This window comes from Melopsittacus undulatus, chromosome 1 (genome assembly GCF_012275295.1).
Source record: "Melopsittacus undulatus isolate bMelUnd1 chromosome 1, bMelUnd1.mat.Z, whole genome shotgun sequence".
Lineage (NCBI taxonomy): Eukaryota > Metazoa > Chordata > Aves > Psittaciformes > Psittaculidae > Melopsittacus > Melopsittacus undulatus.
Window position 1 is genome coordinate 91,324,419 of NC_047527.1, and position 26,002 is coordinate 91,350,420.

The 26,002-nt window shown below is 40.0% G+C and overlaps 1 protein-coding gene across 1 annotated transcript in view; it reads right to left on the bottom strand.

Annotated features, from left to right (window-relative positions):
* Positions 1-26,002, bottom strand: part of JARID2 (jumonji and AT-rich interaction domain containing 2) — a 217,323-nt gene that overhangs the window by 32,972 nt on the left and 158,349 nt on the right. Inside the window, exons 5-6 of the mRNA XM_005149879.3 lie at positions 13,370-13,546; positions 4,112-4,338 (exon numbers count right to left, since the gene is read on the bottom strand). Coding sequence (XP_005149936.2) covers positions 4,112-4,338; positions 13,370-13,546 — 404 coding nt within the window. The remainder of the gene's footprint in view (positions 1-4,111; positions 4,339-13,369; positions 13,547-26,002) is intronic.

Consider the following 26,002-nt stretch of genomic DNA (forward strand, 5'->3'; position numbering starts at 1 on the left):
TGATATACTTGGAAAATACAATCTTTACTGAAAATCCCATGGAGCAGGGCTTATTTAGTTTGTAGGATGGCTACGGGACAACTCTTTAACAGTCTTCTGATGCATAAGGAGCATCTCCGAAAAGAGACAGTAAATCCTCTTTCCATGCTTGCTGGGAAGAGTGAGAGGTAAAAAAACACTTTAATTGTCTACAACAATGATCTGAGACACAACTAGGAAAACTTGCTCCTTAATAGAAAACAAAAACACTGGAAGAAACTGTCAATGTATGTTGTAAAGCCTCCTCTACAGGAGATTTACAGAGGTTTTAAAGAGGTCATAGTCAAGACAACACCTCATAGTGAGCACTCAGGCTACATGGAGGTACCTTGTCACTCCATCCTTCCTATAATTTTTTCTGAAGAAGTTGGGACCAAAAGCCTGAAGGGCCATCAGGGGCATTCCTTCAGCAAGGGGTGGGGTTACAGGGCCTCTGAATGAAATACAGTCACTGAGAAAGTACCCAAGGCAACACCCTTGCAGCTCCTGCTCTTCAAAGGAAAACATGCACCATCACCTTTAGGTCAGAATTAAAACTGACGAGATAAAAAACTCTGGAAAACCACTTTCATTAAGGAAACAGCAACTTATCACAACTGTTTGGAACTGTTAGAATACCTCCACACAATGAAAACTTACATCTCTTGGGGCCAAATCTTGAAATGAACTGTCCCCCCCAGCCTCTTTTTCTTCAGACTAAACAACCCCAGTTCCCTCAGCTTCCCTTACATAAGATTTGTACTCAAAACCTTTCACCAGCTTTGTTGCCCTTTTTTGGACACACTCCAGCACCTCAATGTCTCTCTTGTAGTGAGGGGCCCAAAACTGTACACAGGATTTGAGGCACGGCCTCACCACTGCCAAGCACAGGGAGATGATCTCTTCCCTACTCCTGCTGGCCACACTATTTCTGATACAGGCCAGGATGCTGTTGGCCTTCTTGGCTGCCTGGGCACAAGCCAACCAGATCCCTCTGTACAGCCTTCCTGTCCTCAAGCATATCAACACTTCTGCCCAGTTTGGTGCTGTCTGCAAACCTCCCAAGATTGCACTCGATCCCCTCAACTAGATCATTGATAAAGTTATTAAACAGGCCCCAGTACTGAGCCCTGGGGAACACCACTTGTGACTGGCTACCAACTGGATTTAACTCCATTTACCACCACTCTTTGGGCCCAGCCATCCAGCCAATTTTTTTACCCAGTGAAGACTACACCCATCCAAGCCACAAGCAGGAAGTTTCTCCAGGAAAATGCTGTGAGAAAAGGTGTCAAAGGCAGACAATACCTACAGCCTTTCCCTTATTCACTAAGCAGGTCACTTTGTAGTAACAAGGTGATTGACATTAACATTATGTGACTTGAAGTCTTGAGCTAAAGGTGAAACTAGGGATATGAATAATCTTGTCTTTGCTTTTCAGCTATCTTCTCATTTTTGCTAACATTCATTTGTCTTCCGGTCACTCTTTTCTCCACTCTGCTGAACACCTGCCTTGTAGTAAAAGGCAGTACAATAGATTTTAAATTTTGCTGTCTTTTCAAAATCAAACGGGACTAGCACATAGTCTTGCAGCAATTTATTTGTTGATCTGAACTGCTTTGCATGCGCACTCTGGCACAGCACCTAGGATCCATCCTCCAGACACATACACACACATACACAAACTAGAGCCAGCAAACAATTTGCTACATAGCAACCACAGCAATAACACCAAAATTAGCAATACCAACAACAGTTCTGGAACCAAACAAATTCAAGTTATGCAACTGATCTTGAATTCATTCATAAAAATACTTCAGTGTTGGTATGAATTTTACGAACTAAATTACCATATTAGACCAAGAGAGGGCCCCATTGAACTACATTTCCCCTGCCACAACCACTCTGAAGTAAGGGATTTGGGAAGACAGAAAGGAAGAAGAAAGAGTAAGGGAACATCTGACAAGTGCAAGAGCACACTAGAAAAGGAAGGAAAGAAAGAAAGATAAGAAAAAATAGAATTTCAGTTGATTTCTAGTGTTCTGACTTTATTCCCTGTAAGACTAAACAAAACAAAACCACACACATAAATAAATGTCCATGTAAATGCACATGAACAAGCAGCAAAATCATACTCTAAATAGGAGGCGCACGAGGCTGGCACCCTGGGAAAGCAAATCTCCTCTTGGAAAATACTGAAAAAGTCAACAAAGACTCAGCACAAGGGCAGGAAATTCAGCAATGCCATCATAACTGGTAGGACTAATGTTTTGCACAAAGCTTAAGTCTTTCTGTCAGGCAAAAATGCATAATCCAGCCTTAATTAGTTACAGCCACAGTTTTATTAAAAGTAGTAAGAAAGTAATTATGTTCCTGTGGGTTACAGTAGAAAATTTAAATGTCAAACCTTTTCTAAAAAGAAAAAACAATAATTTAAAGAATCACCATTTCAGCTTACAGCCCCTTATTTTCTGAAGCTTGAGGACCACACTCTGTGAGGCACCTGTGTGGCATGACTGTTACTTGTACTGCATTGCTTTAGAATTTCTCTCCATTCTGCTGGAAACATCTACCAGTAACCCTACACAGCAAAACCCACTTGGATCCTGGAGAAAAGTCTTCTACACCTGTCTTTTCCTTTCCAAGAACTACCTTCACAAGTGACAACAGTTTACTTTTAAAAGGATTTTAGCCATTCACACTTTGATGATACAACTTGAAAGCATTTCACACAAGTGCTCTGGTGGGTATAAATAAATTACACATGAATTGCATCCTTATGCTTTGGGAAAACTGTTCAACATGAACAGGTCATGGCAGAGCATGTCACAGCAAGGACCATAGGATGTTAGTAGTCATAAAAAAAGAAAGCAGATAGGATGCAAAAGAAGGCAGGAATTCAAGCTGATAACTAGGTAAGCAAAAACTGGCAGGAGGGTGGGGGTGGGGTGGGGAAGAGAATGGTAGTCTTAGAGAAATAGAGAAATATACACTGTAGATAACCTTCAGGATCTCAAATTTTATCTAGAAGGCAACACAAATCCAGTGAAAGTACAAGGCATGAAAGACTTAATTGGCAAGAGCATCACTGCTCTTTTTGCTGTTCTAATTTCCAAGCTTATGACTGAGAGGTGCCATTTAAGGCACTGATGGCCCTACAAGGTGGCAATTCCAGCTCTGCTGAAATCCAGACCAGCCTACTTAGAAGAAAACCTTTAGATGCCAGCAAATAAAGACTGGCTGTAATTGGCCTGTTGAGAATTAACCACTGAAAAAAAAAGAAAGGGGAAAAAAAAATGCAGCAAGCTTTCTGTAGAGCATTACCCTAGCACAGGACCCTGCTATTTGAGTAGCCCTTTGATCCAATCATCAAAAATAGATGGAGATATATCCTGCACAAATGCAAGTCTCAACCACTGAAGATTAGTCTGCTAAACTTCGACACCCTGAACTTGTGGCTAAACAGCCACAAGTCAGGCTGAGACAAACCTCTTGCTGAATTTTTTCACTGGTTTTCAAACAGGTAACATGAAACTCTAAATTACTCTCCACTTGGTATGTCCACTGTGAAGGAGGCAATATCCTGCAGCATGTTCTTTATGCATAAGGCAAAACATTTCTTTCCATACTCCAAGGCTTGTGTTGCCTACATGCAATACAAGACACCTGAGAGTAATGTCAGCTTCTCTATAAAGCCAGCGAGCCCCTAAGATAACCCAAGCAGACCTGCCATACAGAAAAGGAGTTCATTTTTCCATGTGCTGCCAGCCTTGGACTGTCAGTGGAAAGGCCAGCAAGAGTGCCAGTTAGAAAGGTTTAATAAACTGTGATGTGAACTTTACTCATTCATACGTACATAGCAGATAATATAAAGACAGGCTTGTATAGCATGTTTTATCATACTGACTTCCCATGTAGGTATCAAATTTCTTTTATTCCTTCTTTCTCTCTCACTGAAAACTAACTCCCTGCTGTCTCCAGAGCATACTTTTAAGGACTGCCATGTTTGCTCTGTGCCAGGCAGTGGAAAATGGAGCTAGCACCATACAAGTCTACATTTCGCATGTGTCCACAGTAGGGTACAATTCATTACCTGTTTCCTTAAGTCCTGAGCCGATCTATGAAGAGTGTGGTGGTTAGCAGTAAGCCCTTTCGTAGAGGAGCCAGTGTTTGTAGTAGGATGGTGATTAGCAGCAGCCTGATCTTTTCGGCTTTCAGCCTTATGTTCGCTGTTCCTCTCCTTCCCTGGTGTGGCCTCTTTGCTTTTGTGTTTTTGAGCAGGTTCTTTCTCCTTCGATGATTTGCTGGACCCATTGAAAACTGAGGAGAGAGAAAATCAGACTATTAAGGAAAAAAATGAAAAGACTAAAAAAAAAAAAAAACAAAACCATACAAGACAAAATTCTTCATTCAAAACAACCCAACTTTCTCTGCTGTCGGTGTTGGATATTTAGTTAGTATCTTCTTGTAGCTGAAGTAAAATCAATACAGAAATAGAAGCACTATTTTGCATATTTCTTTATAGGAACAGATTTACTAAAGTATTTCCTTTTAGCTTGTTAACACACACTACCCTCAATATCCAAATTTAAGCATACAAGGTATATTACTGATTTGACTGACCTAAATTTAGACCTACCAGTTTGAATTTTATTTATGACAGCTTTAATTAATCTTTTGCTGTTGCAGAGAGGGAATTCTAAACATAGCCTAAACAGAAAGGGGGGTTATTTCTGCATTAACATAAAAGAAAGGAAACGTTCCATGAAAAAGCATGTTTTGTTTTTATCAATACCCAAACTGCTGAACCAAACTGACAGACAAGTTGCAAAGAGAAAAAGGTACTTCTGCAAAGACAGGAAAATATGAAAATTGGTTTGGAACATGTCATATAAAGTAATGCTGGGACGCAGGCCGAGTGCCCTACCCTTCTCCTGAAGTGAAGCGGTAAGAAGGCACAGAACAGAAATCCTATTTTTTGTACAGTTACTAATAATACAAACATATACAAGTCTGTCTCAGCAAGTTTTATTCCTATCCTTCTGTGGAAATTAATTAAGAATAGCCACTGCTCTTTTGTTGTCAGGGAACAAGAAAAGCTGGGGTTAAAAATAAACATGGCACATTTCTCTGTTTGTTACTCAAAAATGAGGTGAATTTATGTCAGAGTGTTTCTTCAGAGAAGCACTTGATAGGTGCACAAGGCTTGTGATCCCACACCCACAATGGCAAGTGCCCTCCTGCCTCCTCTACTCCTGGCATTTGCCCCTGCCCTGCCTTTTTTGCCATGGTTTAGTAAAGGATGCAAATAAGAAAATTTAGAAATACTGCACAGCACAAGTGTCTAAAAGATCATATTTATTACACACACCATCTGTTTGGAAATATTCACTAAATGACGTTATTGTCTTCCTGTGAAATTAAAGCCTTCTTTTGTGACTAACATGATATACCTACAATACATATCTTTCTGTGTGAATTGTGAAGCTTAGCTGTCTCTACAGATGGCCTCTAGCATTACATTAGTAGCAACAGTAACAGTAGTAATAATAAGCAACCAACAATCCTACCTACCTCCAAACCTTCCCAACCATCTCTCTACCTTCCCCCGCCACACCTCCAAATGCCAAAACTCCAGCAAACTATTAGACAAATCTGTTATTCAGGTCACTTATCATATTCAGTCTATCATAAGTGTTGAGGCAGATTATGTAAAAAATCAAATATTGCAACTGCTTTTCCTCCTCTCTTCTTTCCCTCTTGTATAAATTGAGTAAGAACAAGAGAAAAGCCATCAGCACTGCAGTCACTGCAAATTCCTCCATGGCTCCATCATTCATCAGCTCAGGAGCAACTGATGCTCCCTGGGCCAACCAAGGATTTCTCACTGGTTTCCATGAAAGTCATGTAACCTCCATGCCTCATTTCCAGTGATGAAACAGGTAATAATTGCCAACCCCTCCCAGGGAGTTCATGACAATACATTTATCCTCTTTTGTAAGGAATTCTTACATCAGATGGAAGGTGCTGCAAATACACAAAGCATGACTGTTTTTAATGAGACACTGCACAACCAACCAAAAGCAGCTTGGTTAATATGTATTTCATCACTGCGGGTGATACTTTCCTTCAGAGGGAGCAAACTGTATATATACTGATCTGTTCATATGGAAATGGTAAGTCACAGCCAAAAAGCCAAAAAACCCTGTGCACTTTTATGGTTTACTTAAAAAAAAAAAAAAAAGAAGGAAAAAAAAGAGGGAACATGAGACAAGGTATATTTTATATGCAACAGCTCATTAATTTTAAGTGTCGTGGGAACCCTGCCAGTTTTACCCTCTGAGTAATTATCTTTTGTCTTAATTTGTAAGATTCTTGAAAGGGCGAAGAGAGAAATGGGAGAGAGAAAATGTTCACTCTCACAGGAAAAGCTTAAAGCCTAAAAACACAATAAAAAGGGAGAGATGTAAATGCAAAATGGTCCTAGTCAAGCTGTCTCTAGTTAAACAGTAGTTGGTATCAGTTTCTATAAAAATCAGCATGTGTTTCTTCCAACACCTAGGATATTGTTATATTCAGCTAGATAAGTATAAAACCTTTCTGCAACAGTAAGTTCTGCAAAATTCGTTAACACAGCATGTGAACAAGTATTAAAATGTTAACTCGATCAATTACAAAATACTGTCACAAGCTGACTATTTAAGGGGGGGTGGAGGGTGGAAGAATCCCCTGGACTATAATTTTGTTCCCATCTCAGTAAAAATGGAGACAAAAGTTATTTAGACAATAAGTAAGTTATTTAGTACAATACAGGATTAAACTCTGGCTCTAATAGCTAGTAAGACAGTTCAGTGAAAAGATTAAATCACCAGGAAAGACAGAAAAGCCCCCAAAGAAATCTCATTGTTGAAAAGTCACTAACCCACTTCTCCAAGGAAAGTAAACAATAAGACATTCAAAATCAGGAAAAAAACTGCATTAAATATTACTGAGACCAAATCTGATTTAACAATAAAATTATTAATTCTTTTGTGTCTTCCTGCAGCTAATTGCATTCTTCCTCATGTCTGCCAATTCTTCGCTATTTCTGAGGCATTCAGAAAAGCAGAAAAGGTGTAACTTATGCTTTACAAAGCCAAGATACAGGTACATCCCAGCTACAATCTCCCATCCTGACTCTGACAACATCCAATGTTCTCCTCCCAGTTATGTTTTCCCTCAAGAAAAGAGTAATTTCATGATGAAATCAAAGTTTCATCCTTGAAGCAATAATTTCATTGCAAAGCAGAAAGAAAAAAAACCAAAACAAAACAAAAAAAGCCCAATTCACAAGTGGCAAACCTCACATTATTAAATCTTCTCGTCTTGAATTATGATTATTGTATGCTACTTTAAGTAGCTCCGTATTTCCAAGACAGCTTTTAGTCAAAGGTAAGAGCACTACCAACAAATAATTAAAAGTGCAAGTAAATTATTAGTGTTCAGACACTTTGAACAGAATAAATGGATATCCTTTTATCTGTTATCTATCTGAATGTTCATTCTCAAAATGTCACGTCCTCCAAAGCAATTATTATTATTATTAAACTGAAACAATAAGAGTCCCAGCGTGAAATACTTGTGGGTCGTTTGGTTAGCAGTGATGATCAAATGCAAAGAAACTGAACTACCACATTCAAAACTCACAAGCACTGGGGGGTTTTAAACCACGGATACAATTCACGGCAGCAGAGCAAAACCTTATGGCAGGCATGATCCCCACAGATGCACCACAGTGCTCTCTGCATCAGCGGACTTGGACCCCAGACACCAATATTCACCCAGGATCCCATACAGGGACTTTGGGGCATCTCATTTGAAATGGTGATAAAGAATCCCTATGGCAAAGCAATGCAAACTGTGCACATTGTGAGTGTACTAGGTGAAGCTATAATAAAGGCTACAAAAAATTTTGATCAAGTAAAGCCACAGATGTGCTGTAGTGAGCAATAAACATTTACGACATTTTTAGCAATTTTCTGAAGTATTCCTACAAATTAATATGCATGCAAATATTCCATAGGATACATCCAGCCAGGCATTCAGAAGCCAATTTATATTACATACAACAATCAGGCTTTCACTGCTTAAGCAGCAAAATTCCAGGACTGGGTTCAGCCAACTGCTGACTCCACAAGCAAAGCTTTATCAAGCCCTCCTGGAGATTATCCCTGCACCACATACACTTTGTATTTGAGATAATAGGGGAGTCCACTGCAGGGACAGAAGAATACTGATGTATGAACCCTTTTGCTTTATGTCAGTGTCTGTAAGATAAAAGGCATGGACCTTACATGTACACATATACCACATGTTGCAGAGCTTGTGCTGCATAAAGCAAGTGATTGCGTATTCGTAAAACTATCCAAAACAAAGAAGGAAGATAAGAGTGAAAGAGAGAAGTTTTGTTTTTAGAAGGAGAAAAGGGAGCCTTGCCAATGTTGTGAACCCAAGCCAGCTATTCCAATGCAAACCTCATGTTGTTACATAGATCATGTTTGGGAAGAGATGTAATATTAATCAAGTTTCTGGCATTAAATATCCGTTACTGTACAAAAACATTCTTGCTCTGGCTTTAATTCAGCTTTAAGTCACTGTGAAAACATTTATGTGGCTCTCAAACTGCCTTAAAGGACCTAGGCAATAATTCTTTCTCCTTCCTGGAGCAACTAAAACAATGATCTACTTCCATAAAACACAGAATTTTAATTCTGCCAATTGTTTTCCTTAAGTGTTGGGTATGTTCAAACTTCTATAAAGCATTTCCAGAGACAGAAGCTGTATTCTGGAATTCCCCAACACTATCTACCTACTCAGGGTTAGTGGCAAAGGCATGCTTCAGAAGAAAGAGATGCCACAACATCATCATACGCAAATGTGTGGTACCACTGTTTCTGCACTTCCCCAGCCCTAACCCAAGGCTATGCAATTTGTCAGTGGACTACAATTTTCCATAGCTGCATGCTAATAGAAGTCAGATAGGAGAACCAAGGCAGACAACACTGCATTTCTTCTTGACACTATCAATAACATTGCTCGAAACCCTGTGCACACAGGAATATATTGGGCCACTGAGAGGAGCACTATTGGTATGAGACACCACACCACCGTTTGCAAAAATTCAATACCAAGTGTCTTGTCTTTGAGCAAATTCATTACTCTCACCTAACCATTACCACACAAACACCATCAAAAGGGTCACTTGCTATGCAGCAAGTCCATGCCAGAAGTGTCTGTTATCAAGAGTCTCTCACTAGGACAACAATTCTTTTTTTCTTTTCCTGAGCTCCCCTACTTTTCCAGCTCCCCTATTCTTCTGCACAGGTCATACATCCAGCTACTGAAAATCTGCAAATCCACAAATGTGTTGTGTCTGATTTGCATATTTAAATATGCAAATTACTGCAAAACGGGTAATTTTCATGTTACATATTTTTGCAGAAAAATTAAATGTGCAAAAATGTTTATTGCAACAATTACTGGTTCCATGGTATTTCAACAAAAGGCTGTAAATCATCAAAATAATTGCCTACCCATTAACTATTGTAGCACTCTGCCTGGAATTTTCTCATTCTGCATTTTAGCTGGATGCAAAAAAATATTTTTCTTTTAAATGTTTACCTCTTCAGGATTAATTTCCCTAAAAAAGATGCATAAGCTTGAAACTCTGTCATATGTAGCCACCCACAAATATCAAACTTAGTTAAAACCAAAGCTACATAAAGAATTGCAACCACAAATCAGAATTTTCTAACAACACACTCAAACAGTAATGTCTGTAAAAGATGTGCCATTTAAGCCCAAGATACACAAACACTGCATTGAACTATATCCTGAAATAAATAAGGAAAAAAACCCAAAACTATCTATGAACCTTTCCTGCATCATTGTTGTTACTACACGTGTAAGGAAGCTACTCTGCTAAATCATTCATTGCAAAGTGAGAAGTGAAACACTCTTCTGTATTTCTGGTAAGTGGAGAAGACAGCACTACAGTGGAGTATGGTATCTCTAGTGATGCCTGTTTACTACACACTGCTGCCAGGTCTGTTTTGAAATGTGAGCCTAAAGAAAAAAGGTGCCCATACAATTTTCTTCCCTGTTCATTTCAGGCAAAAGACATGCAGAACAGTTTTATCTGACCACATTAACAGAACACAGCATGAACTGTTTCTGACCTACTAGGATTTCTGACACACCAGAGATGGTTTTCTCCAGCTAGGGAAACAAGATTCCTTCATGAAGAAGCCAGTTACAAATAATGATGGCTAACTTTGTTTTCCTAAATGTAAATTAGAATTGTTTGTCTCAAGTGTCTGAAGACAAATGTGACATTCCCAGGTATGCTGGCCCAGCCGTGCACTCCTATCTACCTTTGAACTGCTGGGCTGGTGTGAGAAATACCTAATCCTGCAATCCTCCTTGAGGAAATTAGCCAACCATCATTAGAGGAACTGAAGTCTGCTGTATGCAATTTCAAAGTTGTCTATGCAACTATACCTGTGTACACGGCTCCTCCTGAGGCCCTTTTCCAGTCCACAAGTCCTTTCAAGTGGAGTAACACCTATCCCCTTTTGCTCTTGTGATGGGACTGATAACCCAACAACTCCTTAACTACATCTTCCAATTCACAATCCCAGCCAGCCTACGAAAACACTTGGCACCTGCAAACATTTTCCTTCAGGAGCCTGAAGACAAAACCTCCCATTGTGCCACAGAATGAAATCAAAGTAAGATTTATTTAGTTGTGAGGAATTCAAAGAATTGGTTTTAAAGGAACAGAGACCTAAGCCTGCCCTCTTACCTACAACTTGGAATTTCCTCCAAGCAGCGGGGAGATGTAATTTAAACTCAGTACCTCCCCTGGAAAGACTTGCACTTGCTACATACTGCTTTTCCACACTCCCATGAATGTGGGGGATAGATACTTCTCCTGTCAAACATTTTACTTCACTCTTTAACAGTTGGATATATGTGCAGCACGTCAAAAGTACTAAAAAGGGATGATGAAAAAGCACAGGTAACAATCTGATGCTTTAAATATACCTGTGTAAGTAACAAGGTTGGAAGGTGACAAGTCATTTGAGCTAATTACCTCAATTTGTGGAGCAAGCTATGCCACGTTTTACATGCTTCTTATGCACACTTAAGCATTTTCAATTGAGTTAGCTACCCAAAAGGTGGCTCAATAGGCTGAATTATAATAAATAGTTTGGTGTGCAACCCTAATAATGCTCTATATTGGCATCAGAAGAGGATACTGACAAATGACTTCGTCCAGAAAAGCTGTCTGGCCCAGTTAGTATAAAGCAATCATTTGACACTATCTAATGGCATTAATCAAGCTCTGAACTTCTGTTGTTGTACGTCATAGCAAACACTTAGCATTTTCAGGTCCAAAGTGCTTGACTACACATTGTATGTTAAAACCAAAAGACTTTAATTCACTAAAAATAGACTCTCACGCTAGATTAAGTTCATTTGCTGCACCCGTCCCTGGTCTGCCTTTGTGTGTGGTCTCATTTAAAACAGACACACATGAACCAGAACCTACTTTATTCACACGAAATAAAAATACTATTGGCTGTCAACCAAAATAACAGACACTGAAAATGGGAATACCCCTGAGTAAGGAAACTTTAATTAAAAAAAAGGGGGGGAAGAAAAAAAGAAATCACAATGACGAAGAAGTAGCAGCTGCCTTCTCTGGGAATTCTTGTTTCATCACCTTTGTCAAAACATCTCACATTGTCTCCTATGTATTTTATAAAGGTCTTTCGCAGATCTGTTAAAGCAGCAGCTTCATTTATGCTCACTCTGATCTATATTGATAAAGATTATGAAGCCATTAGATGGCTCATTAAATTTGCCTTTACTTACCCCCAATTAAGATTTCAGGTGTCTCTGGTTTTGAGCTAATTTCAAAGTGGCTGCCATCTGGGACGTTCTCAAGGAATACGATCAGCTTCTTTTGTAATGATACATCACATTTAAAACTCTAAGGCAGCAGTTCTCATACGTGCAGTCTCATTTTCCATATGTAGAGCTTTGTGCCTGTTATTTTGGGGGTTTACTTAGAAATCAATCCAAAGTGCCATGTTTTGATCCATGGCTTTTAGAGCATTAAAGCTCTTGCTCACAGCTGACAGCTGAAATGCTATTAGGCCTAATGTCTTCTTGCACTTCTCTACAAATTGTTCACAAAAAGAGAGCTTCTGAGTTTTGGGTATGCAATGAAAAACAGATTCAGACCCAATCATGAAAAATTATGGTGTATATAACAAGGGGGTCCTTACTAGGAAACTCCTTTTTGAAAAGCAGAGATGAGGATCAGTAGAGTGCAGCAATTGGGATCTACTAATCTCTTCTTCAGAGCAGACTAGCACAAAAGAACAACAAAAAAACCCAAAAAACAACAAAAAAAAAAGCAGGCACAAGTCATTGCCATCTCTCAAAAAGTTCACTACAGAGAGACCTTCCTCTCGGTCCTCCTACTAAGAGGAGGAGAGATGAATGGACAGTCACCAAAAGGAAAGATTTTCATGGTAAACTAATACTAAGGAAGGGAACAGAGAGCACAGGCTCCATTTTGAAGTTATGTCAGGCAGAGAGGGCACAGAGTTCTTATGATACAAAAGTTCTTGCTGGAGGGAGAATCACATCACACAGGACTTTGGCAGTGGAGCATTATAGCAGGCTTACTAAATTTTTAGCAAGGTTTTTAGGTTTTCAATTTTAAACTGGGCGATGTTGCAACATCATGACAGAAATACTGTGTAATGAATGCAGCTTTTGTTGATTTGCAAATAAATGACTGACTTAAAAAAGCTTCTTTCAATTAACAACCCAAATTCAGTAACTCAACCTACTGCAGTTGTGGTATCAATATTGCATGTGAGAAATTAAATGTTGCCCCGTCACACATTTTAGTAACACTTATGAATGCTTAGATTTAACTTTGATAAAACAAAATCATTCTAGATTACACATTAGTCTCAAGGAAGCCAGAGAAAGAGCATGACGGTGTGTATGCCTACACATACATGTGTGTATGTGTGTGCCTACATGCAGTACGTGTGCACGTGTGTAGATAGATAATTCTAGCCCTGTAGTTATAGTCCTGCTACAGATGGAGTTTGGATTGTCAGGAAAGGCAGGTTAAAGATGCTAGCACTACATCTCACTCCACTTTCCCATTATGACATGTATCTTTTTTCACTCAGATGCAGGAGGATGGAAAAGGATTAAGCACATTCAGCTCATAAATTTCTTTTCCAGGCAATGCAGGAGGACAGCACTATTTAGGACCTACCTTGCCCATTTGGTACATGTTTATGCGTTTTTCCTTTCCTGGGGGTTGACTGGCATGATGATGAAGCATTGTTTGTGGCTGTTTTTGTGTCCTCTGTCTCCTCCTCCTCCTCTTCTTCATCCTCGTCATCCTGAGAGCTTCCAAAATATACCATGTTGCTGGGCAGGGCTGGAGAACCTGATCATTATAAAGAAATGGCTCATTAGCATCATTACAGTCATTTACTGCACTAACCGTATTGATCATAACCTCCTTTAGCGTTATGTATAGCAAGGGTAGAGGGGAACTCAAGAGATGTAAGGTCACACTAGTGCATGACTAACTGGAGGATTTTTATTTATTAATTTTTATCGACAGGATACGTATGTGTTTGCAAAGCAGGCCCCCCCTCCCAGCACATTCTATTCATACTTTAGACAATCAAACAGTCGTGCTACAAGCCCTAATTAATAGCTGTATTTATTCAGAAAAGGACGAATGCACACACCTAATTTCAAATGTGTGCTTAAGTGTCTTACTGAAAATGCACAAACTAGAAGCTTACAGCTTTTCCAAGCAGAAGCAAAAAAGGGCATTTACAAAGCAATCTGCACCCTGGTAATATTTTTAGGTTATTATTACAGTAAAATATCAGGATTTAAACTTCGTGATGCTCTGCAGACCTCTGCAGTACTATACACAATGCTTTGCAGTATTCTAGTTTAGTTTTAAACTAAGAGAAAAGCCCAGATACTGAGATTAATTTGCCTAGCATGTCCCTGGCAAAGGAGAGAAAAGAGCAAAGGTCTCCTGATTCCCTCTATGCTCCTCTTGAGAATGTTGCTTTTCATCTCATTTACTTCCCATGATGCTCCCCCTAACCTGCCTTGTTTGCACAAGGGTAAGATAGAACATGCAATTCAACTGAGAAAAGGGTGAGGATTCACAAGCTTAACAACAATACAAGGTTGTAATTTAAATGTAACTCTTGCACAGAATTCCTTTAATGCATGTCATGCAGCAGTGTATGGGTTTCCCTGCACTGCATCAGGACACACAATGTGACTGTAGCAATCTGATAACTTATATTTAAATGTACGCATACTGCTGACATCTAATGTATACTTTCCCTTATGCTTGACACTAGTTTCTACTTCTAGATAAGTCTTCTATCTATCTCCTGGTGGGACAGGTGCCCTAGGAGCCTTCTACTTATTCACAAGATTACTTTTTTTTGCTGCAGAAAGGTTAAAAATAGAAAGTCAATAGAACTGAAGAATGAGGACTCATCGCTTCAATTATTTTCCTGTAGCTAAATGAGACAAAGGACAAAGAGAGCTGGGCTGCAGACCAGCAACACAAGGTAGTGGCTATTTGGCTGACACTTCCTTGGGAAACACTTCCAGCTTCAAGCTCTGCAAAACAGCATAACTGTGTGTTTTGTTTGGTTCTGAGTTGTTGGTGTTGCCATTGCCAACAACTAAACTAAAGCTTATTTTTGGGTTGTGTATTTTCTGCTCCCACCGAGTTTGTACAAAACACTCTCAGCTACAAAAATTACATTTTAATGAATGGATACCTAAATATGGCACAGAAACTGGGATAAGCTGTTTCTGCAATGAACCATCTTTTCCTAAGCATACTGATTTTAGATGGGATGGAGTGAGTTTTCTTCACAGTAGTTTGCATCAGGGCGATGTTTTGGATTTGTGACCAAACCAGTGCTGATAACACGGGGATGTTTTAGTTATTGCTAAGCAGTGCTTGCATAACATCAAGACTTTGTTGTGGTTTTCTTTTCCTGCTCCTTGCACTGCCCTGCCAGTGAGTAGTTTCAGCATGTAAAATAAGCCAGGAGGGGACACAGCCAGGACAGCTGACCCCAACAGACCCACGGGGTATCCCCAACCACACGACATTGTGCTCCTCAATAAAAGCTGAAGGAAGAGGAGCAAGAAGGAGCTTTCAGAGTTAGAGCACTTATCTTCCTAAGTAAACATTACGTGTGATGAAGCTGTGCTCTCCTAGAAATGGCTGGACACCTGTCTGCTGTTGTGAAGTGGTGAATGAATTGCTTCTTTTGCTTTACTTGTGCATGCAGCCCTTTCATTACCAATTAAACTGCCTTTAGCTCAACCCAAGAGTTTTCTTACTTTTACCTTTCCAGTTCTCTCTGCCATCCCACTGGGAGGGAGCAAGAGAGTGGCTGTGTGGTTCTTAGGCCCCACATGTAAAGAACTTTGCTCCTGGTCTCTGTAATGGCTCCTTTGGGACTGTAGCTGCTTTGGGGAGGAGCAGAGAGCAACTCTCCACTGGCACCCCATGCTGTGCGTCAGTGGTAGCCCTGGGACAGCTAGGGGAAACACTGCAGTAGCACCTCGGACATAACAATTCTTCCCTCCCAAAACAACATCTGTATTAACCCATCCAATCTAGACATAGTTTTATGGACATGTATGGTTATCCTAGGGGAAAACCTTTTACATTTCACAACTTCCACAATTATATAGACTAATGATGAAGTTAAGACTGCTGACATATTTCACGGCAAGGGAGTTGTAAAGGTTTTTGTTTCTGTAAAGTGCAACATTTTTTTATGCAAGCCCAGAACTTTTTGGCACACTGTAAGCAATCAACTATAGTAGGTAAGAGGTGCTGAGAGACACATTAATTCTTCTGCTTGGAGGGGAGCTTTAATTCTCAAGAGCAACTACCTAGAAGATTCCAAAAGAGTTACTCTAGGCCAGCACTGCCTGAAATTGTCTTTTTAATTCCATCTGTCTTTTTAATTCCATCTAGGTACCTAAGCATGTGGTATGGATTCATAAGTTATTAGTTCTGCAAGTCTGTACTGTGCATCAGTTCTAATCAGTATCTGAAGTCTGGCACCATCAGTGCATGAAGGCATTGACAAATGATGGCAGTGAAAGAAACTGTTAGGAACCCTCAAAATTAGATTCAAACACAGACTGAAATCTCTCTGTTGTAATTAGAGAAATGGTCAGAAATTTTATCCTTCTCAGACATTAAAACAGAAGACCAGATATAGTGTCTGTTCTCCAAGCTTCAACTTCCCCAGAGTTCCACATCCCTACCTAAGCTTTATAGTCAGCTGCTTTCAACAGCAACCAGCAAAAAGAAAAAAAATCATTTGTGAAGCAAATGTTATTACAATAGTAATTCCCACCCCCCTTTTTTTAAAGAAAAAAAGCACAGAATAAAGAACTGTGTCATTCTGCTTAAAAAGGAGGGAGCATCTAGCCCAAGCAGATGCAAACTTCACCTAACTCTTGGTATTCAACCGTGGCAATCTCAGTGCATAAATCTTGAGCCAGAATGACATTTTTTAATTCTTTCCAATTGAGAATTATGAATAACAATGGTTAAACTGCATTCCTGGGACAGCTGGGACTGCTCGGGAAGTACATTTCCAGAGAAATTAGACTAGCAATGTCCAATAACACGAGAGCCCTGCTAGCCTTCACTTTACTGATCGAAGTGCTCTGCAATATGAGCCCTTGGAGAAAAGTCGGCATTCAGTCTGGGTTGCCTTCTCCTCTCCTCCCCTCCCCTCCCCCAGCTTTCCATATATATTTATTAAAGTTGACTTTCAAACCAGAAAGAAAGGAAAAAAAGCTGGACTAATGCATTTTTGTTTTATTTAAGCATTGTTATGGATGAAAGACACTGAAAGAGATCTAAAAGCTTTGGATTTTCTTGCTTTCAGTTCTGGAATAGCCTCACATTCTGAGAACTTTTTCATACCTATGGGTTGAACTGGTTAAAACCACTTTCACTCTACGTAGCTAAACATGTCCAAAAGGCTGAGAAAGCCTTTAAAATAGTGAAACAGGCTAGGCAAGCTTAAGACATGGCAAATTCCATTTAGAAGCAAACTGAAGACAAGCCTGCAAGTACACGGATTTCATTCAAGCTAAAAGAATTACAATTATGTTGATTAGGCAACACCTAACACATGTTAAGTGTGAGCAACTGAGGTGCAATAGTGGTTTACACCCAGCAAAGAACAAAGAGAATTCCCCAAAACTCTTCTTATGGAAATAAAACTGAGACTTCTCATGACTGAAGAACTAATAAAGTTTGTACAAGTGAAGATGCATCATTATGAGTAGAAGCTAGGTGAACACCCCCTTTATTATAAAGATTCCTGCCCCACTTCACAGTGAATCCTCTTTGTTACTCCACACTGCTGATTCATATAAACTATACTAAGTAGTGTTACTATAGCCACAAATGTCTAAGACTATTGGAAATGCAGAGAAGAATGTGTGCTCAAGAGCAGGTTTGTTTTTTCCAGCTGTATCACTTGGTCTAACTAAATACATTGCCCTTGCTGGGGATGCACAATAAGCCAGGAGGTGACACAGAGGCACACCTGACTCCAACTGTCCCAAGGGATATTCCATACTATATGGTGTCATGCTCAGCATATGAAACTGGTGGAAAAGGGAGGAAGGAAGAACATTTGGAGTGATGGCGTTTGCCTTCCCAAGTAACCATGAGGTATGATGGAGCCCTGCTTTCCTGGAGATGGTAGAACACCTGCCAGCCAATGGGAAGTAGTGAATGAATTCTCTGGTTTGCTCTGCTTGCACATGCAGCTTTTGCACACAGCTTCTACTTTACCTATTAAACTGTCTTTATCTCAACCCATGAGTTTTCACACATTATTCTTCCAGTTCTCTCCCTCATGCCACTGGGGGGGTGAGTGAACAGCTGTGTGGTGCTTTGTTGCTGGTTAGGGTTAAACCACAACACATGTATGACAGATACTTATAATGGAAATGACAGATTATAGCAAGATGATAAAACCCCTCCAAAATGTTATGAGAATAAGCAAAACTGCAGGTTTATCAGATGCATACATACACACACATTTACAGAACACATTTGTAGATACTTACTTGACTTTTTTCTTTTTAATGTATAACACACCGTTCTGCACATTTTTGTCTTTGCCTGGACGCACTGAGCAACAGAAACCCAGTTCATTCTTGCACATAGTTTACCAGCCAGACAACAAGAGTAAGGATCAACAATCATCCCACCTCTTCCTCTCGCAACAAGAGCAACATTAGAATTTAGCTGGTAACCAACAGCAAAAGAGAAGAACTGGAGTGCTTTGGATAGAGGGCAACATCTGTGCCTGGGAGGTGGTGCATACGAAGTCTCAGCACTCTAGGTATGCAATTCCTCCTTTCCTCACTTTCCATCCTCAAGAAAACAGCAAAAAATCTGTGAGAAGAGTTATGAGAGCTTGTGGCTGGATTGAATTTTACAAGTCTCCTTTTGTGCCAGGAGCACCCAAGTTATGCAGGCAGCTGCTGCCATGGGCACTGCCATAGATGAAGGAGGGGAGCAGTCTCAAGCACCTGGGCAAAGCGTACGAGCAGCCCTCCACATTAAGAAACCCACCCTGCCATACACCCCCCACCAGCAGGTGTCTAAAAAATCTGCTCACTCAGCAAATTTGATGGTAATCCAGAGAATAAATTTGACTTTCCACCATTTAAAGACATTTCATACAAGGAACCATCTAGGCTGTCTATGGCTGTGTGCACATTTTTCTTGGCATCCAAAATGGTTTACAGAGCATCTACCTCCATCTGGCCTTTTGTTCTTACTCCTGTGCCACCACCTCAACTGTGGCAGTATAATTTTTTTGTGGGGCCATGTGGTGAATCGGATCAGGGAACTGATTCAGATTAAAATCCCAGACTAAGGAAATTAAAGTCCATTAATAAATGCTGTAGCTGTAATGTAATGTTACAAGGTCTCAAGTAAAGATTTGGAAACTTTCTATGCACACTTTTTCTAACTGAATGTGCAGCTTAATATATCACTTCATGTTATTAAACAAAACATGAAACACAGTATGTTTCCAATCTCATGTAGAAGCTGCACATTTTACATTCTGTCCTGATAATGTCTAGGCACACACACTTCCTAAATGCCTTTCTTTCCCTGCTCAAGACAGCTGTTTTGTTTTGCATCAATATTTGCAGAAAACCATGTGCCACCACCAGGAGAACTCGATAAAACATTCACAACATGATGGGAAGAAAGGAGAAGCTATGGCAGAAGTAGTAAACTGAAAGAAAGGGCAGCAAGAGCAGCAGGGCAGAAGGGAAAGAATCAAATAAGCTGGGGCTGGAAAAAGAGGTGAATGGCAAGAGGGAAGCTAGCAGACGGACACAGGCTGCAGGAGCAATTGGAGAGGGAAGATACTGAAGAAATTACTGACATTAAATGGTAAGAAACTCAGTAAAGCAGGAAGGATACCTTGTACTGATCAGCTTTAACAGCAGTTATGTGTCTGATAGTGCTGCTGACCTGCTGCCCTGATCTGAACATGTGCCACTCACCTTTTCCTGCTTAAAACTCACTGTTAACTCACAGTCAAGAGCAAAAAAGGTATGGCCAAGGCCAGGCAACAACCCAAAGGGAACTTCCCAGCCCCATCTGCCTCCTCCAAATCACTACGGAAAGGCCAAATTCCCAAAACTGGCCCCCATCATGAGATTTTGAAAGCCTAACAAATTGCCATGGCGGCCTAAAGAACTGCAAGCCAGGCGGAAAGCTCAGGCAACTAACAGAATCCCAGGTACCCTCTCCTGACCAGTGGCAGAGCAGGAGTTACTGCTTCTGGGGCCAGATACACTGTGCATGGCAATTTTTGAGAAAATTATTAATGTAATTGTCTTTTTTTAATTCACTCATCATGGTTACAATAAGCTATGAAATATTACAAGACGGGAGGATACTCAGCTATTTAAAAAATGAGGTTTGAAGTACGTTTGGCAACTGTTTCCATCAGTATCTACAGTTTCATTATTGAAATTCTCTCGAGTATTTTTGTCTTCCCCCCTATTGTGAGAGCAACACAAAAGAAAACCTAACTATATAGGAAAAACAATTACCACAACTACACACAAGTGTTGCCTAATGCATATGAAAGGATGACAAATGTATTTTATGTCCTCTGTGTAATAATTTGATGCTTATACAACAATAAGTACAACATAAAGTATGGGTTTTTAAGCCATAGTGCTGCTTTTTGCAGTCTTCTCAGAAAGATCTTACCCTCTGCATGCAAAATCCAGGCTTGCTACTAACAGAAGGAAGAACTGACACTTACACAACCTGCACATACAGATGCATTGACTTCAACAGCAAGTGCCTGATTAGTAGAATAAGCTATACTCTTTTTTGGCTATTTTATTTGATTAATGAGGTTATTAAATTTTATTTGACAAATGTGTAGTTTTCCCTCCTAAATTACAGTATGTTTTGTTTCTCATTAAATTACATTAACTTTTGTCTTGGACTAGATAAACATATTTAAAAACCTCTGAATTTGGATCTGAAGAGTGGAATCAGAAGTATGGAAAGTGCATGTGTTTTGCCAAGAGCACTATTTCATTACTCTTCAGAATTAGCTGGCAGTGTTTCTGTAATATTTACTGAAGTACAAACCAAATGTTTTCATCTGGACAGGATTCAAACCCTGGTATGTTACAACCACAACAAAAATCATCTCAATCCAACAGCCTTCTCTGTAATTTGGGCTGTGGTTTCTACAAAATTGGAGGATTCTTCTCCATAAATTATTTACACCAACTCCCCCTCTAGTTCCTCTCTCATTTTTTTTTTGTTTTTTTTCCTCCTAACAATTAAACATAACCCAGATGTGCTTTGGAAAAATCTTAAAACAATTTAAGACATCAGAATGATTTAAGCACAAGGCAGGTCAAGGTATGTGGGACTTAAGCCTGCCCTAATAAACATGCAGCATGCCAAGACCTACAATGAGCTGCATCCAGAGGTTTGGCAGCTTCTCCGACACACGGCTCCATTTTGGGGCTGTATGCAGGTGGAAAAACCTTGCTTCCCCAAATGCTCCCAGCATACTGGCACCTCAGTATTTATAATTTAGGGCCTGCTTCTCATTTATTGTATTTCCTACTCATTATGCTTTGGCAGGACAGCAACAAGTCCCTGAAGTGCATATAAATGCCATTTATGCCTGCACTTTATGGTCGTTTTACGGAGCAAGGCTGGATGAGAATGAACTGCATAAACTATATAGGAAAGCGCATCTCACCTGTCTAACTCTACCTGCAAGAAAGGTTACAGAGGGAGCTCCCCGGTGCCTTAACAACAGGGAGGAAAAGGCCATCTCAAATACAAAAATGAAACAGAGCTCATAAACACACAAATTTTCCAACTCTCCCTTCCTCTGCCATTGTAAAAATTACAAGATGCTTAGTGTTATGGATAACTTATCAGCTAGTGTAGTGGCATAAACCCCATTTTCTTCATGGTCCATTCTTCAAAGCAGTAGAGCTAAAACCAAAAAGGAAAGGAAATTGTTCCTTTTCCTGGGAAATGGAGTAAAGATAGGGAAATCTGTGAGTCCTCAGGAAAAAAAGGTTCACTTTCCAAAGTTCACAAAACACACACCAGAGACCACTGAATATGAAAAAAAAGTGAAGTTCTTCTCACATCTAGAATTCGTATCTGGCAGTCTGAAAGCATCATACATTCACTAACCTGGCTAGATTTGGCAGTGAACCTCAAAACCAACCCTTCCCACATACACTTCAACCCCCAACTTTATGTTCCCCTCCATCATGAACAAGACAAGTCCGCAAGTCTGAAACCACTGCACTGCCACTCCCAAAATGCTACCAGGCTGTTTTATACCCAAGAGATCCTGAGGCTCATCTGTGGCACAAAATAAGCTGTTCAGAGACCACTGAACCTACGGAAGGTTCACAGGTTTACAAAAGCAGGCCCAAATGTTTCTGGCTGTGAGGAAGGGCAGGAATTGCCTTTGCCCCATTGCCTTTACATGGCCCATCTGGGCACCAAAAACTGTGTGCAGCAATATTCTTAAGTGCTGCTGCCACTATAGCAGCACTCATGATTTTATGCCAGTAGCTTATCCATAATCAATATACAGCTATGCCAATACCTATATGCAGAGTTAAACATTTATCCTCATTTTACAGAAAAACTAAGCAGCTTGCTGAGGGACTCTGAGTGAGTCTGTGGCAAGTATAAAGGCTGAACTGCAAGCTTCCTGTTTCAATGAGTTCATTTTATCCCATGGCTTTTTGCAGGGTTAGATACTGGAATCATTAACAGACAGAAGAAATGAGCCCCAAAACAGGAAGAGCAAGGAGAAAGTACTTTGATTTAGCTGTAGTACTACATGCAGGCTACTCTATCTTGCACTCAGCAGCTCTCTCCACCTCTTAAATCTCCCAGTAGGCACACACTGATGGGAAGACACATGCTTTTCACTGCATGCCTGGAGGGACAGCCCTCAAGAAGCACTCCAATCCCCTGGGAAGGAATAATACTATGGTAGTGATTGCCAGGCTCTCTCTGCATACTTCATACACGTGCTGCTCTGTTCACTGTGGGCCCACATATTCACTTCTCCCTGCCAACACTGATCATATTACTCTTGTTCTAAACCACCACTAGAGTACCAGCCTGAAGCACCATATTCCACAGGTGGACTGAGCAGTTGCACGTATGAGAAATACCTCGGTTTTACACGCGAATGTTACTCCTAACTTTAAAGAGCTTAGAAATTGTGAGATTACAGTTATAAAATGCAAACTTATTTTTACTAAATGTTTGAGCAATTAAGACTAAATACCCTCAGAATTTATTCTTGTGTTTTTAATCCATCCTAAAATGTCAGTCTCAAATACCAAATGATCAACAACAGAACTGATAAAAAGTCTTCCAGTATTTTAAACAAATGATTGTACATCTGCATGTTTCAATATTATTATTTAGAAGGAATTCTAAAAACTAACCCAGGCTGCACCGCAGCTCACATGTTTGAACACTGTCAGCATTTCACTGCTTTGCTTCCAGCCTAATCAAGTTGTTGTGTTATCTAATGTGATTACTCTGATCTGGTGAGTATGTTTCCACAGTGGAAATGTGCTCCCTTGGAAGGCTGGTGCTTCAAGTATGTAACTGATGCAGTCACTGTCTCTCAAAGTCCAGTGTACTTATTGACACTGAACTACCAGACAACCATATCTTCTGCCTTGTCAAAAGCTAGGTAAATTAACAGTTGTTTTCTACCATGCCTAAATTAAGAGCTCCCAGCTTTCTGATTTTGAGGGGCTCTCCCACTGTAATGGAAACTTCTGCAAGTATCTAATGGTACAGGCAACCTCTCCTGCTAAGACTCAAGAGAGAAGCCTGGGTTCAAAAGCCCCCAAGCCTACCACCCAAACAAGGTGTTTAAAAACAAAAATCAAAAACCTGTTTACGAGCAAGCTGCAAGAGAACTGGGGCACTGAGATTTAGAAGCTACTCAAGTTCAGAAAAACATGCTATAGTGAGATTTTCTATTTTGGTTTTGCTCAATTCTGATAAACCATCAAACTACTATTAAGTCCTTGCAGTACTCAAACACAATGAACATTCGCATGTTTTACAGAACAGTTGTAAGAAGAGCCTGAAAACTCAATCTGTAAGATCTCAATTAAACCATCTTTATTTAGGAATCCCTGAAATTCTCTAGCATGCATCTCCCACAGGCCCAGCTTAATAAGAAAACTGATCATGGGAAAACTTCTTAAAATGTAGGCTTCCTAATCATAGCTTTCCTGTTATCACCTTTTGCCAAAGATCTATTGCTTACTGGGAGTTGTTTCTCTTTCCCCCTTTAGCCCTGTATTATTCTCCCTGCAATTTTTTTAACCTGTAAATAATTACAGAGAGTAAAGTTAACTTAATGCTCTGTAATGTAAGCTATTAACAAAAAATTTGATCAGAGGCAGAAAATATAGCAAAAGTGAAAGCTGCTGTACAACTGCATGGAGATGACACACTTACGTCTACACATGCTGCTGAAAGATACTAATTATGCTCCCAGCAAAGGACTTCCACCAGGCTCCTTCAAAGAACCTCTTTAAAGATAAGAATGCTGCAGACAAACACTTCAGAGATACCTGCCCTACTCCCTTCCTTGTCTTCAAAATTCTGGGTCACAATATACTAGTAATTAAAATAAATACATAAAATATAAATAAAGGAAAATAATTTTAAAATAAGAGAAAGCCGGGGAGCCCTTGCCAAGTGTAGTCAGTTAGAGGTACTCCAGGGTTCTCAGATATTCATCAGCCATTACAGCTTTTTCATTCTGCTCTGCTTACCTTTTAAGAAGTAATTAGTACATTGTATTATCAAATCAAAGAGTTCAAAAAACAAACTAATTAAAAATATGTCTAAAGTCCTAGTAGTCTGCATAATGAAACCAAGCAGGTCATCTTGGTTAAATTATCTCCCTTTGAAATAACAGGATGCTAAAAATAAAAAATTCAAGTGATTTGAATCATTAGATTTTCTGGCATTTAGCAGAAGGCCATCTAAACGGGACTTCTTTTCCTAAGTATAGAACCTTATGCACGTCAAGGGCCTTTCTTCCACATTGTCACAACAGTACTGCTCCATCACTCACAGAATTCAGCTGCTGCTGCTTAAAATACCCCCGCCTCCTGAGTACCTAAGCCTGAACTTGTAGTGCTGATGGGATTTTAAAATTTTTCTATTTAAAAACAGAAAAGAATCTGAAGACCAAATTTACACTGTGCCTTTGATGCTGTTGCTGGGTGTGGAACAAGGACAGAGACATGATTGCAAAACTGTTTTCCCACCAGTCCTGGAGGAGACTCCGTTGCTGAGGAGAAGCTTTCATCATGAATGCAGGGACGATTTCATCAGAATGCTTTGAAGGACTAAGACCTAAGAGAATCCAAACTTTTAAAAATATAAACCAAACCAAAACAAACCCACAAACATAGGGATTTACTCTCCTGGATCTTATTGCCACTACACTTGCTATTAAACAATTTTCAAAGTGCTGAACTTACACCCTGTGAATGTGCTCTTATTTCTGTATAATTGTATGTCACATTTCACCATGGAAGTGCAAACAGCCACAAATGGACAGACATCTGGACAGAAGTCAGAACAACCACATATCCCACCATGCAAGCAATTTTGAATCCCTTGGCATTTCAGTAAATAATAGCACGGAGGTTTCAAAACCAAAACAAACCTCTTCCAGAAAAACACCCAAAAAAATCACACAAGTCTTTTGTATGCAGGGTTTAAGTAAGCTGCTGGCTTTTCTCTCTCTCCAAGCTCACTGGGTACTACCAGAAGAGCAACCTCAAACTGAGCCTGCTGGTGCCCTGGAAGGCCACCTGTGGGACCTTTCTGGATCTGGGTGTATCAGCAGGCTGCCACAGGAACTCCCTGTAAGTGTATTAAGAACCAGCTTCCACCTCCTCTTCCCAATTGGCACATCAAAAGAGACAACCACCTGAACCTAAACCTCCCAAGGGACCTAACGGGCACAATCTCAGGTAGCGAGGACCTCCTGAAGGACAAAGCAGTCCAGACACTGCAGCCAGAACCATGCTAATACTGATCTCAATAGCCCCACTCCTTCTCCCTCCAAGCCACAGACACTCTTCCTGCACCTCCACAGAAATGAATCCATATAGCAGATACCCAATCCTGATTTTACTGGTTCTTTTAAGGCTTTATAAAGGCGTGATTGAGCAATAACCTTGTGGAGGTGCTGAAACA